General features: G+C 43.4%; 1 protein-coding gene across 1 annotated transcript in view; it reads right to left on the bottom strand.

Moving 5' to 3' along the window:
* LOC126284151 (anaphase-promoting complex subunit 7) overlaps positions 1-19,491 on the bottom strand; it is a 158,991-nt gene that overhangs the window by 95,364 nt on the left and 44,136 nt on the right. Inside the window, exon 4 of the mRNA XM_049982871.1 lies at positions 8,328-8,437. Coding sequence (XP_049838828.1) covers positions 8,328-8,437 — 110 coding nt within the window. The remainder of the gene's footprint in view (positions 1-8,327; positions 8,438-19,491) is intronic.

The raw sequence follows: 19,491 nt of genomic DNA on the forward strand, positions 1-19,491 counted from the left end.
CTCATAATCAGCAGTCAGCTGTGGAAACAACCACAGCTGCAACACACCAAGGTAAGAGGTACCATCGTAATCTTCCCACAGAAGAAGGCCCATACAGCTTCGTCTGAGGCACCGCACAGAAAATTTTAACCTTCAGTGAATCTCATTTGTGGACCACAATTTCATGAGGATTTTCACTGCCCTACACTACCTTACACTGTTGCGATCAGTCTTTCCTGATAAATGGAAAGTTTCTTCATTGCTGAAGTGCTTGCTGCTTTGTGATGCAAAAAGGTATAGTTCATAACTGTCTGGTTATAATTGTTGCACAAACTGCAGATGGTGCAGTTTGAAATGTAACCACTGTCACAAAATCCTCCAGTGTGTTGTTGTGTTCAAAATTTGTGACTTGCATGGATTGTCAATTTTTTTTTTTTTTTACTTGATATGAAACTTTCCCTCATCCCTCCACAAGTATATCTGGCACACTGAGTCGACTGGTACTCCTGTTCACAGACAGTCAGTGTCCCTAAACTCCTGATGCCAATGCACAATGCTCTGTTTACACGGCATAATTGCTTTTGAATGCACACTGCAGTGTTTTTGCAGATAAACATCTCACACATACCAACAGAATAAAAACTTTTTCCTTGTTTTGTTGCCATTTTGTCAAGACCCTGCACTCATAATGCCAACTGACAGGCACAATGCAAACTCAGAGAGCTTGTGGTTCTATTAATATATCTTTCATACTTGTGCATGTAATACTTTGTACAAGAGATCTTTGGAAGCAAATGAATCATTTATGGTAGACTTGTGCTTACATTATTGTGTTACACTTTTAACTTAAGATGATACCATTTTAAATTCTCAAATTTGGTCAATAATTACATGGAATACTGAAAACTGAATTTATGTTGCTTAATGTTGCAACTGCTACAAAGTTCCATGACAGCATTTCAGTAGTGTAGATTACATTTCTCTCACTGCCCACAACATTCTACATCAAACCTATGATAAGAAAGGAACGCTCAACACAGGTTATAAAAGATACATAACCACTGCAACACCTGGAATTATATTCTGCCCCAACAGTCACATATTTCCAACTCTTCCTCATAAATAGATCACAGACTTACATGGACATAACTAACTTGTTTGGAAGTGTTAATATCATCAGCTACCTTCCCTCATACACTCATCTACAGACTTCTAGTGTTTTTGGGGTAGGTGGTATGTGATTTGCATCATTGTTAGTAGTATCTTGAGGACATCATTGCCACCGGTACTAACTGCAGATGCAGGAAGACTCCAGCTGGATTACATCACAATCAGATGGAGGTTCTGAAATCATATATTGGACTGCACAGCATATGGAGGAACAGAAAGTGACACAGATAAAATTTAGTTATGATGGACAGTAGACAGACTTAAGAGAATCATTCAAAACAACCAATCTAAATAGAAATATGGTACTGGAGTGCTGAGGAATGCATTTTAAGCTCCCTAGTGATGTAGATAATGTGATAATGAATACCACAGTAGGCAGTGCAGTTGAAGAGGAAAGGGCATCTCTGAAAAGGCCAATTACAAAACTTGGGCAGACAAACTTACATGAAAGGCAGATAACAGTGAAGAAACCTTGGGTAACAGGGGAAATACATGATCCATTCATTTTCAAAGTTCTACATTTACAAAGTACTACATGTACAAATGTGACTCATGCTTGAATAGAACTGTACACTCATTGAACTTACATTGTGCCTGCTGGATGGCATTATGAAGGCAGTGACTTACAAAATTGTGCCAAAGCAAGAAAAGAGTTTCTGCGTGTTGGAAGATGCGAGATGTTTACCTGTTACAACAGTGCAGTGTACACTCAGAAAGTATTATGGAAAAGAACCACCACATAAGGAGAGCATTATGTGTTGGTACTGAGAATTTAAGGAGACTAATTGTCCCTGTAAACAGACAAGTACCAGTAGACCAAATTGTCAAGAAACAACCATGGAGAGGATGAGGGAAAGTTTTGCATACAGTTAAAAAAAATAAAAATAAAAAAAAGGTTCACACAAGTCACACAGTTGGAATACTGTAGCAAACTCTGGGGAGGATTTTGCAACAGTAGTTACATTTCAAACGGTACGATATGCAGCTAGTGCAATAGTTAAAAACAGAAGATTATGGCCAGCAACTTCAATTTTGCATTGCAATGCGGGAAGCATTTCAGGAGAAACATTTTGCCTCCAAAGTGATGTTCAGTGATGAAGCAAATTTCAGTTTATATGGTACAGTTAATTGGCACAATGCAAGAGTGGGATGGGGGCGGGGAGAGGCGGCACTGAACACTCTCCTGAAATTGTGGCGCACGAACAAGATTCACCAAAGGTTAATGTTTTGTTACAACACCACAGGCAAAGCTGTATGGGCTATTCTTCTTCTGTGAGATGGCTGAGACAGCTATCTCTTATCTTGATTTCTTGCAGTTGCTGTTTCCAAAACTGACTGCTGTTTCTGAAATCATCATCTTCCAATAAGACAGGGCACCCTCTCATTGGAGCACTGATGTTCATCACTACCTAAATGATGAATTTTCACATCATAGTGGTGAAGATGAAGTGGCTCAGTACCCTTGGCCCCCCATGTCACCTGACCTAATGCCTTCTGACTTTCTCCTTGGGGGTATTTTAAGGACCATGTTAACATACACTATGTGTTCAAAAGTATCCGGACACCTGGCTGAAAATGACTTACATATTCGTGGTGCCCTCTGTCGGTAATGCTGGAATTCAATATGGTGTTGGCCAATCCTTAACCTTGATGACAACTTCCACTCTCACAGGCATACATTTACTTAAGTGCTGGAAGTATTCTTGGGGGGTGGCAGCCCATTTTTCACTGCACTGAGGAGACTTATCAATGTCGGTCAGTGAGGCCTGGCACGAAGTCTGTATTCCAAAACAACCCAAACGTGTCCTATAGGATTCATGTTAGGACTCTGTGCAGCCCAGCCCATTACAGGGATGTTATTGTCATGTGACCACTCAGCCACAAGCCATGCAGATGCTCGATTGTGTTAAAGGATGCAATCGCCAGTGGGAAGCAAGAAGGTGCTTAAAACATGAATGTGTGCCAGTGCTGTGATAGTGCCATGCAAAACAACAAGGGGTGCAAGCCCCCTCCATGAAAAACATGACCACACCATAATACCACCACCTCCAAATTTTACTGTTGGCGCTACACACACTAGCAGATGACTTTCACCGGCCATTCACCATACCCACATCCTGCCATCGGATCACCACATTGTATGCCGTGATTTGTCACTCCACACGTTTTTCCACTATTCAATTGTCCAATGTTTACACTCCTTACACCAAGCAAGGCATCGTTTGGCATTTACCAGCATGATTTGTGGCTTATGAGTAGCCACTCAACCATGAAAGCCAAGTTTTCTCGCTTCCCACCCACCTGTCATAGCACTTGCAGTAGATCTTGGTGCAGTTAGGAATTCCTGTGTGATGGTCTGGATAGATGTCTGCCTATTACACATTACGACTGTCTTCAACCGTCGGTGGTCTCTGTCACTCAACAGACAAGGTTGGTCAATACACTTTTGTGCCGTACATGTCCCTTCATGTTTCCACTTCACTATCACCTCCGAAACAGTGTACCAATGGATGTTTAGGAGTGTGGAAATCTCACATACAGACATATGACACAAGTGACACCCAATCACCTGACCGCGTTCAAAGTCCGTGAGTTCTGCAGAGCACCCCATTCTGCTCTCTCACGATGTCTAATGACTACTGAGGTTGTTGATATGGAGTACCTGATGGTAGGTGGCAGCACAATGCACCTAACATGAAAAACTTATGTTTTTGGGGGTGATCGGATACTTTTGATCACATAGTGTATAACCATTGCCAAGAACACTGGAACAACTTAAAGAATGCATCAATGCTGCTGTGGTCATCCCTGGCACGTTGTTGCTACATAAGGTATGGAAAAAACCTTGACTACCTCTTGGACATGTGTCTTGTGACCAGAGTGGCAGTCACAGAACATTTGTAGAGAGCAAAATGCAGACTTGATGAGTTCATGGATTATTCATCATCGGTCATATTGGCACACACAATACATCCCAAAATATCGAGATTTGAAAATGAATGAATCAATTACTGTAGCCTTGTACTTCAACTGATTGACAAAAGAAGAACGTACAGAAATATCCAAGGGAGAATATGAATACAGCAATGTAAGTCACTTAGAAAGGAAGTAAAGAGAAAGCGCATAAAAAACAATTAAGTCTTCAGAAGGACTGATTTGGCACACAGAAAAACCAAAACAACCTTTAGTGAAATTGAAAGGAAATGCGGCAACATTCATAAAGCAAGGGGGACTCCACAGTTCAATGTAGAGGAGGGATAGCAGGTAGGTGAAAAGAGCATATGAAGACCTCTATGAGGGGTAGGGATGAAGACTGGCACAATTTCAGATGATCTGTTCAGCTTACTCCAACATATGTGCTATAATTACAACTTTTAGAAGTACAATTTTTCCACACCAAACTTGGAATATTTTCCTCACATGTTGGGAAAGATTAAGTGTGAGATTCACACTGCGTGTCATTCAACAGCTCTCTGTATCCCATAATGCCCCACAACTACAGCCAGTACTGCTGCTATCTGTACTTTGCTCCAATTTCTTCCACAGTCTTACTACTTCATGTGAACTCTGAGAATGACACATGCTCTGAGCACACCATCAGTGAAATCCTTTCCCAACACCGGGAGGGCAGGTAAAACAATCAATTGCCAATCCTTTGCAGACCACATCTTCAAAAGACAGCTATTCTCAAGTGGAAAAATGCTGATTCGGCCATCATTTTCAGTTTCTTGAGCTTCATAAATAGCTGTTTGTATTGCAAACAGCTCTGTGTGATTTTCCTGACTACTGTATCACAACGATACAACAGCTACACTGTTGTGCATTTTTCCCCCTTTTTATAATTTTCAAGTACAGTATCTTGTTTTTGAGAATGTCTTGCTGCACTGCTGTTAACATAGTGGCCAGTCTCCACTACCATTTATTATCAGTTTGAGGATCTTTTTCCGGCAGCTGTATCATGTGTAATACATGCTGAGAACAGGTATCAAGTATTATATGCTGCACCAATGCTTGCTGAGCACGGACAAATACATACAAGCAAATAATGCTTACATCTTCGTAAATTATCCTACTGCTACACACACACTGTATCACAACCTCGAAAAAGAGTACACCATTCTGAGGTATAACTTTCTCATAGCATATCCCTTACTGCAACATCAACAGTGATAATGTGGCAAAATGCAGGTCTTCAGGCTTCCCCAGTGAGGCAGTGTCATCTGTGGAAATCAGGTTTTCACCAGTAACCCACCACGTACTTGAACAATATTTTAACTGCATAACTTTCAATCTTCACCTTGTGCTCCCTGAGGCTGAATCCAGTGTGGAACGGGTCCAGTATTTATGTCTATGTGGGATTAGGTCCTTCACCATTGGTCCACTTTAGTCATCAGTAGCAACCGTAGTGCTGTGCACATACTTGTTGGCTGTTTTCAGGTAATTATTTTGTCATCTGACTTTCTGTTCCAACTCCATGCTGTACTGGTCATTCCATCTTGAGATTGCCGCCATTTAAGCTTTCTTGTGGACTATGCTGTTCTACTGCCATAGCCGGCCACGTCATATGCTCCATCCGAGGTCTCCGCAGCAATGCCCACAAAACTGAAACTTTCTGATTACTCATGGTATTGTACAAAGTTTGTGGTTAGTTTTCCAAGTTACATTCAAAAACTATAATGTGCATTTTTTTATTTTGTTTTAATTTCTAACCTCAGATTGCATTAATTATGAAGTGGAATTGTACAGGATGGTCTGCTTTTTTTATATAGGTTATCAGGATGTCATTCCCAAAATAATCACAATAACTTGCTTTGAATGCTATTTTTGTATAGGTACTTTTTCCACACATAACAGTGGTGCACATCCTGTTACGTTTATCATTCTATTGTACTTTCTGGAAGGCATATCTTGACGAGTGTCTCCATTTTGTTTTTTCTCCTACATCTTGTTTTTCTGTGTGAAAACATGAGACACAGTGAGAGTGAAATGAAAGAGCTGAAAAACAGTATATATAATTACAACCAACAAATGAAACACACTGAAGATGTAGAATACAATGGGGAAATTTAAGTACAGGGCATGAACGCTGTTACTCTCAAAAAATGTAACCATTCATAAATAATAACTCTTTCAGTACATTATTCACATTACTTTGCCACAAACACGTTGTCAAGCCATAAAAATGCACAAAAGCAGTCCATTCTGTACATCTCCACCTTCACATTAATGTAATCTTAGATGAGTAATTAAAACAAATAAAAATACATACCATCACATAGAGGAGACACTGAGTCACAGGGCATTCAATAAACCAATCCAACACTTTTTTTCTGAAAGCGGAATGATTTTATTCAGGATTATAATACACTGTATTATTCCCCACTGTTCTGACTTCAAAACACAACTTTTAACATAATCTCCGTTCAATGTGATGGCCTTATGCCATCTTAGTGGGAGAGCCCGTACGGCCCCCATAGTACCGCTCTACTGTCCGATTTGGAGCCGAGGTCTTGCTGCATCAGTAACCTCCCCATAATCTGTGTGCTGCTTCACATGGGAGCGCATCTTTCATTGGGAAAAATAGATGGCAGTCAGAAGGTGCGAGATGCGGGCTGTGAGCCCTTGTGTTGTCAGGGAGAAGGAGAAGTCCATTTGTATTTTTGTGGCAATGAACAAACTGCAGAAGTCACAGCTGTATGCAGCTGACCAGTACACGGGAGATCAGACAGGTTCATGTAACCTTGCTGCGATGGTGACAGGTGCCTTGCCCGATGACTCACCGTAGTTTTGTTCACTACCAGGTCCACATAGGCATTCTACAAATGCCATTTTGACGACTACCTATAGCACCACCACCTACCAGAACTTCAAAAAATTATAGGGGCTGAAATGGCAATATTCCACAGTAAATCCCACAATTTTTCAACTGAAATTACCCAAGGGAAAAAAAGTGTGTTCCTTTACTTATTGAAGTCACCTCGTACAATCGAAAGACTGCAGCCAGAGACAGTGGCTACATATGTGGACATTGGGATTCGGTGAATGTGTGTACATTTGTATTTCCAGAAAGAACATTTTTGTCTAAAAGCTTAAATGTTTAGCAGTCTTTTCATTGTGCCTGTCTGCATCTCAGTGCTTACTGCATGTGGTGAACAGCATATCATTTTTATTTCATCCTGGACCTTCCACTTTTTAAAAAAAAGGCATGTTACTGTTTTTAGGTCTAAAACAGAAAACTAACTATAAACTTTGTATAATATTTTTACAAAACCAAAAACAAGACCTGTAGAAGATGACACACAGGTCTCAATACTTGTTTGGGCAAAGAATACAGAAAAGAAACACACAATTTTTTGCAGAAGGTATAATTTTCAAATCTAAATGAAAAAATTGGTGAGAATAGAACCTTTATGCGCTTGTTGACTTGAACTCTCTCTCAAAGCAGCACTTTCACAGCTATCTCTGACATTTTAATTGTAAAAACTGGCCCTCACCGCTGCTAACATTGGCACATAACACTTCTCAAAAGACTGAAATGACAACTGATACATATATGTGAGAGTGCTTGCTTCATTACACACACACGACAATCACCAGAATATAGTACTACCAACACTGACTGATATAGTACTCCACTATAGTTGTAGTTTCACCAGCAACTCCTGTTTGATAGTTTTGGTACCAACATTGTATCCATGGTAACTGGTAATGTGGATACTTGGGCACTGAGATACAGTGACTACAAAAATAGGACGAAGAACATGAGCTCACACAATTCTTATTATCATCATTTCAAGAGCTTATATAACTTCACAGGGTTTTTTAATTTGTGTAACATTGTATCAGGTAGGTCTACACAGAAAGTGTGCTTCAATTCCAAATAATTCTGTAATGAGTTTGGTGAGATGCATAAAAGCCATTGTGTGAAAATCACTTATAGACGAGACTTCAGCTGATATCCTGGGTCAGGCATGTCTCTATTCACTTACAGACTTTAAAAGAGAGCAAAATTATTAGGTCTACACTTTTGATACTATAATAATGCAAGTTTTATTATGACATTCATAGTGATAAGCCAGTCAAACTTACTGGTGTGTGCTTAAGCATACACTAGGACCACTTTGTCTGCACAGCAATTAGCCAGTCATATGTACTGAAATGAAAGCAGAGCTACTAACCAGTCGCTGCTTACACCCGATGCTGCTTCAAGAACAAGCGAATTGACTTCAATGCCTTTTACTCCAAGGCTCAGCAGTCCTTCTGCAGCTTCGAGGGCCAGTGGACACTCCTAAAAGAGGAAAAAGTATGACAATGACCACAAAATTATGTGAAGACCTAAGAATGCATGAAGTTCAGAGAAGCTGACATCGATGGGTGTGGAAGGGGGGGGGGGGGGGGGGATGCAAGATGGAAGGGGCAGGGGAGGAGGGAGGAAAGGGGGGATGGGGTGCCACAGGTTTTGAAACAGCCATTGAACCTGAGCATACTGTATTCAGAAGAATGTTCTGCCACTGGATGGTCAACTTTTCTCTTGCATTCTTAAGTTGTAGGGTGTACTGTCAAGTATCACTGATGACAATAACCAGCAGTATATACAATTCAAAAAGTGTGGAAATCGTCTCTTCTCTCACTTACAAATTACACTGCAATTCCTTTGCAAGCTTGCCTGGTTGGTGGTCGTGCTCACATCAAGGGCTACACAGAAGTTACTGCATAGTTGGTATATGACATGACTGCTTTCACAAGTGGCTCTGCCTCTGACAGGGTAGGATGAGCCCACTGCACATTTCGAGTAGGATGCACGAGAGGGTGCACAGGACACATAATGCGCCTGGATATTCTACAGGGATATAACCCACGTGGCAAGGGGCTGTACCCAAGGATGGTCCAAGATATTTCATAAATTGGGTACATGACAGACTACTATTTTTGAAGAGGCAGAAAGTATGGTGAGAACACTATTTCTAATTTAAGGTCATGATGAGAGACTATGAGCTTGATAGGCTCCAGCCCACAATGATAGTGGGTAGGGTTGGCTGGTTGGTTGGTTGGAGTTTAAGGGACCAAACAGCAGGGTCATCAGTCCCTTGTGTCAGAGGTGGTCCATTCGGATGGATTTACATCTCAGAAGAGTCATAACGATAAAAGGTAAAAGGCTAAAAAATGTAAAACTGCAGTCGTGTTGTCAATGGTGAAAACAAAAGGAGGGAAGTCAGCAAGTGGGCAACCCCAAAAGCTATGCTAGAGGCAAGAAATATCCCACCTCCGATGCAGAACAGGCAAGATCACATGCTATTCAAAACTGTTCAACCACTACAATGTAAAAGTGCACATTGTAAAAGGAGACTGACCCAATCTAAAAGGTGATAAAACAGAGTAAAAGAGAGAGAAAAGAGCATCTTGGCCAGGGAGGGGAGTCAGGAATCTCCAAACAGCTTACAGTTGGAGACACCCAAGCCCTCACCACCCTGGCTGTACTCCAGAGGGAGATTAAAAACCTGAGAACTGAAAATAAAACTAACTTTCAATGAGGAATCTGAGAACCAGTTCAAACATCCGGGAATTGTCCGCCAATATTAAAAGTAAAGTGCGGGGAAGTGTGTACCGTAGAGCCGAAAGAAGAGGCATTCCACCAAAATGTGGGCTAAAAACTGGAAGGCTCCACAACCACAAAGTGGGGGTGGCTCATTACACAAAAGAAACCAATCGGTCAGCCCGATACGGCTGATGTGGAGACAACACGTGGTGGTTGAGTCCTTTCGGGAGAGGTGGAAAAAAGAACCTCACGGGACTGCACCCCCAGCCAAATGATTGGCAAGCTCATTACTTGGGACACACCCACACGGCCAGGGACCAAAAGGGAGTCAACGCAACAAGCAGCATGGTGAAAATCAGCGAGATGGTCACGGATGGCAGAGACCAAGGAATGGCGGGAAAAACACCAGTCAATAGCCTGAAGGCCACTTATTGAGTCCGTACCTAACAAAACACAGTTGAGTTGGTACTGTTTAATAATGGCAAGGGCCTGGGAAACTGCCGACAATTCCACAGTAAACACCCCAGATGCAGTTGGCAGGGGATTATTTTCCATGCCAACAGAGGACATGAAGGCATATCCCACACAATCAGAAGATTTAGAGCCATCAGTGTAAAAAACAACATCCCTAGACTCCCATAAAATTTGGCGGAAAAAAGAATGGAACACCATCGGGGGAACGGAATCTTTTGGACCTCGGCGGAGATCCATCTCAATCCGAGGCCGAGGAACTAACCGGGGAGGTGGGGGGCGTTGGTGTGGTGGGGAGGGAACATGGGAGACAGGACAAAGAAGGAACCTGAAAATCACGTCAAAGAGACACAAGGCGGAGCCCAACTGGTAAACCTGCCTGAGGGCAGGAGTCGGGTGGGTGACGTCTCTGGCCTGAGAATAAGGTTAGAATAGAAAGGATGAGTGGGAGAGGAATGGACAACAACTGCGTAGGGAACCAGAAGCTGGGACCACCGAACAGAAAAAGGGGGGGGGGGGTGACAATCCCAGCTTCAATCAGCAGACTACCAACAGGGCTAGTAGGGAAGGCACTGGTGGCCAAATGGACAACACAATGGTGGACTGGAAGGAGCAGCCGAACCATAAACTTGATGACCGTAGTCCAAGCGAGACAGCACTAAAGCTCGATAACAGTGGAGAAGAGTGGAGCGATCCGCACCCCAACAGGTGCGGGCAAGGAAGCGAAGGACACTGAGTTTACAGCAACATCCTTTATTCAGAGGTCTGATATGAGGCAGCCAAGTGAACTTCTTGTCAACAAGAAGACCCAGGAAACAAAACTGTGGGACCACAGGTAATCGTTGTGCGTCGAGGTACAGCTCCGGATCAGGGTGGACTGTAGTACGGTGACAGAAGTGGACCACCTGCGATTTAAAAGGAGAGAAGTGAAACCAGTGTGAGAGGGCCCATGAAGAGGCACACCGTATAGCACCCAGGAGCTGCCACTCTGCAGAGGCCATTGAAGAGGAAGTAACCCAAATGCAGAAATCATCCACATACAGAGCAGGGGTGACCAAAGGACTGACAGAGGCCCTAAGTCCATCTACAGCAATTAGGAAAAGAAGTATACTCAATACTGAACCCTGTGGGATGCCATTCTCCTGGGTCCATGAACTAAAAACAGTACCAGCCCATAAGCATGAACGACCAATGGAACAGGAACTGACAGATAAAAATTGGAGTGGGCCCCAAAGACTCCACTCAGAAAGTGTAAGAAAGATACGATGGTGCCAAGCCGTATCATAGGCCTTGCAAAAGTCAAAAAATACTGCAACCAAATGGCGGTGCTCGAAAAAAGGCTACCGAACAGCGGATTCCAATCGAAGTAAATGATCGATCGGAGACTGTCCCTCTCAGACTGGTAAGGGGACAATAGATCCCGAGATTCGAGGAACCAATTGAGCCGACGGGCTACCATCCTTTCAAGTAACTTGCAAACAACGTTTGTCAGACTAATTGGCCGATAGCTTTCAACAAACAGTGGGTTCTTTCCAGGCTTAAGGACGGGAACCAAGATGCTATCCCTCCATCGAGAAGGGAAGTCACCCTGGAGCCAAATATGGTTAAGCACCCAGAGAAGATGTCGTTGTCATGGACCACTGAGATGTTGAAGCAATTGGTTATGAATGGAGTCTGGGCCAGGGGCCATATCATGAGAAGAAGAAAGTGTGGAAAGGAGTTTCATTCAGTAAATGGGTTGTTGTAAGATTCTGACTGACAAGGGGTAAAATATAAGACGGAAGCTTCAGCCTGCTGTTTCTGGTGAAGGAAAGCAGCCAGATAGGAGGTTGATGCTGATGCTGTTGCAAAATGAGTCGCAAGATGTTGCGTGAAAATCAATGGGTCCGTGCAAAGGCTGGGAAGCGTTTCCAACACACCTGTTTGCTCTGTTTGATTAAGTAACGGGCTTTGGCGTGAAGGCGTTTAAAGGTAATAAGATTGGGAGTGGATGGGTGCCTCTTAAGGTGTTACAATGCTCAATGGTGATCACGGATGGCAATGACCGTACTCCACCACGAGACTTGCCAGCGGTGAAATGGTCCGGATGAGCATGGGATAGGAAGGCTAGCAGTGCAAACAATCACATCAGACACTTCACGTAGGACGTCATCAATACAACCTGACAAAGAGGGAGAAAAAACTACCTGTGCAGTACATAGAGGCCAATTGGTGAGTTGGAAAGACCAACAAAGTAAACTGTCCAACAGGGAGTGGGAATGGAGTGAGAGAATCAACAGGATGTGGTCACTATCACAAGGGTCGTCGTGTGGTGACCAGTGTAGTGAAGGGGGGAGGGAGGGAGGGGGGGAGGAGGGAGGGAGGGGGGGAGGGAGGGAGGGAGAAGAAAGAGAAAGATCAATGGCAGAAAAGGTACTATGACCAGCACTGAAATGGGTAGGGGATCCATCATTAAGAAGGCACAAGTCATGGTCTGCAAGAAACTGGTCTATGAGAAGACCCCGACCAGATGGAAATGCACTGTCCCACAAGGCACGATGAGCATTAAAATCCCCTAGGGAGGAGGAAGTTGCTGAATAAGGGCAGTTAAGGTAGCAGGTGTAAGAGTCCTGTCAGGAGAGAGATAAAGATTGCAAACTGTGACCCCAGAGTCCAGGAGGACCCTAACAGCAACCGCTTCCTCCAATGTAGTTTGAAGAGGAATCCACGTGCTAGCAATGTCCGTACAGGCCAATGTACAAACGCCACCAGAGGCCTGCAGGGGGCCGGCCCGATTTCAACAGAAAGCACGGAACCCACGGAGGATCCGTGAGTGATCATCAGTAAAATGAGATTCCTGTAGAACCACACAAGCTGCAGAGTAAAACAAAATAAAGGATTTCAACCCCAGAAGGTGATGGTAATATCCATTACAATTCCGTGGGATAACCACAGAACGACGATTCAAATGGGGGGTGAACAGGCTAAAGCCAGTCACGCCGCCGGGTCACCATCCGTCACCGACAAGGAGGGAATGACATCCATGAACAGCGGATCAAAGTCAGGTTGCAAAGGTGGGGACGGGACCCCTGGCAACACCAGAGGCTCCTTGTCCCAGGACTTATGTTTCTTCTTCTTTTCTGCTTGAGACTGAGGAGGGCTGTGCTGCAAAAGGGAGCCAACTGCAGCAAGATCAGGAACAGAAAGCGAGCGGGCAACCTGGGGACCCACAGACCATGGTTCTCGTGGTGGTTGTCGTGTGGCAGCAGACCTTTGGCCTGGAAGGTGCTGGGAAGGGTGGTCCCGGGAGCGGTGCCCTTTACTAGCAGACACCAAAGAAGTGGGACACATCTCCGGCTGGGGAGGGGAAGTGGTGCCCGGAGAGGAGGGTGTGGGAACTGCAGGGGAAAGGGAGGAGGAGACGGGTCTGGAATTGGGGTAAGGAAGAGGTGAAGATGTAACTAAAGCATAGCTAGATGTCATTGACACCGGATGAAGACGTGCATACTTCTAATGAGCCTCACTGTCGGTTAGACGATCAAGGGACTTAAACCACTGTATCATCTTTTCCTTCTTATAAGCTGGGCAATCCAGTGAATGTGGAGAATGATTGCCATAACAATTAACACACACAGGAGGGGGAACACAGGAACACCCCTCATGGAGTGGGCATCCACAGTCACCATAGAGAAGGGTCTGCAAACAGTGGAAAGACATGTGTCCAAAATGCAAGCACTTAAAACATCTCATAGGTGGTGGCATGTACAGCTCCACATCACATCGATAAACCATAATCTTGACTTTCTCAGGGAGGGTGTCCCCTTTAAAGGCCAGGATAAAGGCACCTGTATCAATGCGATTGTTCTTTGGGCCCTTCTGAACACACCGAACAAAGTGAAGACCCCGTCGTCATAGGTAGTCCCCAAGTTCCTCATCAGTTTGAAGGATGAGGTCCCTGTGAAAACTTACACCTAGAACCATATTCCAAGACTGGTGGGGCGTAATGGACAGAGGAATTGTGCCAAGATGGTCAGAGGCACGAAGGGCCACAGACTGGAAAGCTGAAGCAGTTTTGAACAACAACGAACCCTACCGCATCTTGCTCAGAGAGTCCACTTCGTCAAACTTGTCTTCAATGTGTTCCACAAAAAAATAAAGGTTTGGTATTGGTGAAAGTATCCCCATCAGTCCTGATGCAAACCAGATAGCGGGGGAAAGGTTTCACCCCTAGCCGAGGAGCCTGACCCTCCTCCCAAGGGGTAGCCATGGAAGGGAAGGCCGAAGGGGCAAGAGAAGCACCACTCGAAGAATCAGTTCCATGCAGAGAGACGGCCACAGAAGAATGGAAAGAGTTCTGGACCCATATGTGTTTCATTTGAATAGCGTCTGCCCTGATACCACCCACTCCGATCAGGGGCTCTCCCCACAGGCGGCACCCAGCCACAGTAAGGGCCGTCTGGCACGGCGGCCATTTCCGGGAGTTCCGATGTTCCAGAACGACAAGCAACCACTCCTAGGCTTACATGAGGTGGTCACAGCTCAGGTATCAGAAGTGTGATCCCTGTGTTTTCAGGGGGCTCAACCAAAAGGGTACATAGTGACCCCACCACACGGACTGGCTACCGTGCTCACTATGTACCTTAACATCGGGCAACGACGTGAAGGAAAAGATGGAAGGAACAAGGAGGACACACGCTGGAGACACTAGGTAAGGTGCTCTTCCCCAAATGGCTCACACTATGGAATAGAAATTTAGTAATGGAGGTAAAACCCCAGAGGGGGACCAGAGAATGCCAAAAGGATCAGGTAATTACTCAACAAATCTGGATATAACCAGGAGAATAGGGGGGCCAACATAAACAAGGACACCAAGATAAGGAGAAGAGAGGGTGGAGGGGAAGGAGCAAGGACAGGAAAGGAGGGGATGGAAAGGAAATGCAGCCCGGGAAAGAAAGAAGGCTGCAATAGCTCGGGGCCCCATGCTCACCACACACGTACTCATGGAAGGACCATGCGTCCCCTGAGGGGGGGGGGGGGGGGGGGGGGGGGGTGAGATACTGGGTAGGGGTGCTTTGCAGTTGGTTTGTGGAGTTTGTTGGGGGATTAAGGGTGCATGGATATAACAAGGGAGATCTGTTTGTAGACTAGGTTTGGAGGGTAGTTCCTTAGTGAGACATTCAGCATACCGAGCAGATACCACTCCATACTACTGCAGATGTGCTGTCTTTCTCTTCATCTCTGTTTCCCCTTATCCTCAAAGCAAGTGGGTCCTTTTCATCCTGAGTTCTCAGTAGTTTTTCACATCCTGAAGGTAAATACTGGTCGACTATATTTTATCAAGTAACAACAATAAAAAAAAGCTGATGAGGATGTGATAATTCTCAAACACTTCTGAACTTCAAGCAACCACAGATCTGCTAGATATACAGTAAAAATAGATACAAAGTTATAAGGATGGTTGAAAAAGTAAGGTAGCAAGTCCTCTGATAAAAAATCTTTATTCACAAAATCAAAGTTATTAACACAATGGTACATACTACTTTTCAATGGTTGCCAAAGTTGTCCTATTTTTAAAGCAAACTGATGAAATAGGGCCAAGAGTAATCAAGGTGCAAGTCTGGCAGCCACTAACAGCAACCTGAACATGGGCATGGATTCTGAAGAGGCGACAATGTGATTTTTAATGGTTTGAAGAGATAATAACTTGAAGTGAGATTTGGGCTGTATGGATAGTGATCCTATGTAGTCTATGAAATGTCAGACAAAATCACCGATAAACTGAGGCCTTATGTAGGTGGGCATTGTCATTCAACAAGACGATATCTTTCAAAGGCAATCCTGGTTATTTCTCCTGAATCATCTTTTGCAACTGCACCAGCTTGGCATGATAACTGGCACTGGTAGCATTCAAAGACACTCCACAGGTCAGGAAATCAACCAGCTGCACATCCTGACTGTCTCAAAAGACAGTGGCCATATCATTCCTCAAGGGAAACTACTTTTTTAGGGGGAGTGGGGGTGAGGGGGATACTTCCTTCATCTGGAATGTCACGATGCACTCACAGTTCTCCCTTGGGGTGGCATGACACTGGAATGTAACATCAATGATGGGAACAACTGAATGAAAATAATTGATTCAGTCAATTGTTTGAAACGAATCAACTCATTCGGTTATAGTTGTGTATAATGGTTGAATTATTCATTAATTCTTTGAGGTGAAGTCAGTCTGTGGGAGCAACCAAATGAAAACAGTTGGATCTGTTGGTTGTAGTTTTACATATTGATTGGATTATTATTCCTTTGTTTTTTAAAAGTGAAACCAGTCTGCAAAAGCAACTGAATGTTTGACAAGTAGGCTATTCAGTTGCATTAAAATCTCAAAAACTGAATATTTTCATTGAAATATTATGATAAGTATATATTGCTACTACCGTATATAGGAGCCACAGACAGGCTCAACGTAAAGACTGCTGTACTTTTTGCTTTTGGCCAAAAGGCTTTCCTCTGGAGTAGAAAATACGCACACATATTCACACAAGCACCAAGCACACCTCTTACAGAAGTGACCACTGTCTCTGGCCACTGCGGCCATGATGTAAGCACTGCGTCCAGTGGGAGAAGCAGTCTGTGTATGGTGAGGGTAAGAAGCAGGCAGGGTTGGGGAGGGGGGAGAGAGCAAGGTATGGGTGGGGAAGGGCGTAGCACTGCTTGTGGGAGCATGCAGGCACGTGGTAGGGCTGCTAGGTGTAATCACGTGGTTTGGGAGGAGAAGGGGGTTGGTGTCTAACACTGTACTCCATTTACTTATCCCCTTCCCTGCCCCCACTCCTGCGCTACACAGCACACAGCCACTGGTCCTCTTCCCTTTCCCTACTTTTCTCCCTTTCCCCAAACCTCCTGACAGCACCTAGCAGCCCTACCCAGTCCCAGTCACATCCATGAGTTCTGTCACAAGAAGCACTACACCATCCCCTACCACACCCTACTATCCCACCTGCCCCCATGCTGCCGCCTCACCCCTTCCCACCACCACCCACACCAGACTGCTGCTACCATCAGGTGCAGTTATGCCTCAGTTTGTGTGTGTGTGTGTGTGTGTGTGTGTGTGTGTTTTGGCCCAAAACTACAGTCTTCTCACAGTGGCTGCCTATGACTCAATGTCTCCCCCATATTATAACAATCTATTATTTTCATAATACTGTTGTTATTCTACTTTTCATGTTTGTTTTATAAAAAGGCATTTGCTTAATTGTCAACTTCATGTCTGTGTCAAAATGCTGTAATCATCAGTGGTGAGCATAAAGAAGGAATCATTTGGCTGGATAAAAAGCGATCCTCAGGATAAATTTAATAAATATACAGTTTCTGCAAGGATGGGTCATATTCTGAAACTGCATTAATTAAGGAAATTCAAAGAAAATTAATAAATGATGGAAAATATTTTTCATGAAAAAAATATTTCAGACAAGTGATAGAATGTGCTTAAAAAGCAAACATGAATTTAGAATGTGTCACCTGTTGAAACATGATGGATGTTTTGCTAAACAGAATACATGATGTTAGAAAGGATAAGGAGTAACGCTGCATACAAACCGAATGTGTTCGTGCCTACCGTAAGAGTATTTGTATAACATGAACATAATAAACATCTCATTACATAGGTGTCCCTAGTGCAGCTAAGAATTGGCAACACAATTGCAAATATTTAGTGACCCTGGGCTAGTGCACTTACTTCCGCATGTGATCCTGAATCGTTCCATTAAATTAATTTTGAATTCCCTTTCCATTTCAATGGCTTGTTACATAATCTCATCTAAGAAGACACAGAAAATTTAATTTTTGGTCTCCAGGAATGCCGCAGTTCACATAAGTAACAACTATTCTTGCCTTTCATTTATGAGGCTCAGCAGCTAACATTACAATGAAGGAAACCTACTCACAGCAGTGTCTCATCAGCTCAGTGTTTCCATGCATGTTTTGTGATGCGAGGGTAATGCGAGTTGTCGGTTCTAATCATGGTACAGACAAGTGTACTCTAGATTATTATTTTCCATTTTGTTTAATACAGCTGCAAGTTGCTAGAAGAAGTTCTTTAACAAAATCTGAAGAAAGCCTTTACACATAAAGCCTTCACACAAGTCTGGCTAAGTAAGCTGCATTAGTGGTCACAGATGTCTGCTTTGTGAATTCCAAGCTTCTTCGTTATACAAACATCTCCACTGTCAACCATACAAATTTGAGTTCTGTTCATCATGTTGGACCCATACGTGAAGGGAATGGTTACAAAGTAAATATAGTTCCTCTTTGCTAAATTTGTGAAAAAGCACTTAGGCTTCCCTGTAGACACTTGCAGATACCAACGTTAGCAGCTTATTTTCACTCTGGATAGCCTAAAAGATGGGCAATCTTACCCATGTGAATTTAATCGAATAGCTTAAATATCACAATAAATCTGCATTAAGTTCAACAAGAATCCATACATGGCTCTCATAATATGCAGTGGGCCTGTGTTGCTATAGAGCACACACTGCGAGGTATTCGAACACACTTTGCAAAATACATCTACCATAAGAAATCAAACCTTGACAGTAAAACTAATTTCACCACAGTTACTGACTGTGGCTTGACAAAAACATACAAATTTGACAAAAAAATTGCATGAAGAATCGCTTCTAAAAGGAAAATAAATGACATATAAAGCATTAAAAATAACATTAAACAAGTAGTTAGGTAGTCAGAAAGCATGACAAGCTAAAAAATTAATTTTAAGCCATATTCATGTTGTACGACTTAGTGTAATGCAGTGCTCATCGTATGAAAATAGGTTGTCTGTCTTCATTGCTATTGGGTGTGACTTGCAAATTGCAGATTTTGCTGTGGGGCACCACTCAACCACAGTAAAGCATTTTATAATATCCAAAATGATGAGTAGTAGCTGATGGCTTTCGACAAAGTGCGAGGCACTGCAGTGTCTGCATGGAAGACACTGCCAGGCAGCAGCAAGTGGAGTCTCGGAGAGCTGTGACACATGTGGTGTTCAGAGGCAGACTCTCTGTAATCAAATCTTTTGCAATGATTTTATTGGATGGAACTGTTATCATTGATGTATCAGAAAGCTAAATACATTGTATCTGTGCAACCATTGCATTAAACACTTCTCTGTTCAAACAAAAGAAATATAAAAATTTATGCCAAATGGTTTTGAACACGAAATGTTGCACTCAGATGATGTACTGTTTAGTATTCGTCCACGGGTGTAGACATAGCATAACAGTTTGCGCGCAATGCAAGACTTCCTCCAGGAACTTCCACAGCCTGAAATGTTACCACATCGTGCAGACAGACTTGGAGAATCA

This window comes from Schistocerca gregaria, chromosome 8 (genome assembly GCF_023897955.1).
Source record: "Schistocerca gregaria isolate iqSchGreg1 chromosome 8, iqSchGreg1.2, whole genome shotgun sequence".
Classification (NCBI taxonomy): domain Eukaryota; kingdom Metazoa; phylum Arthropoda; class Insecta; order Orthoptera; family Acrididae; genus Schistocerca; species Schistocerca gregaria.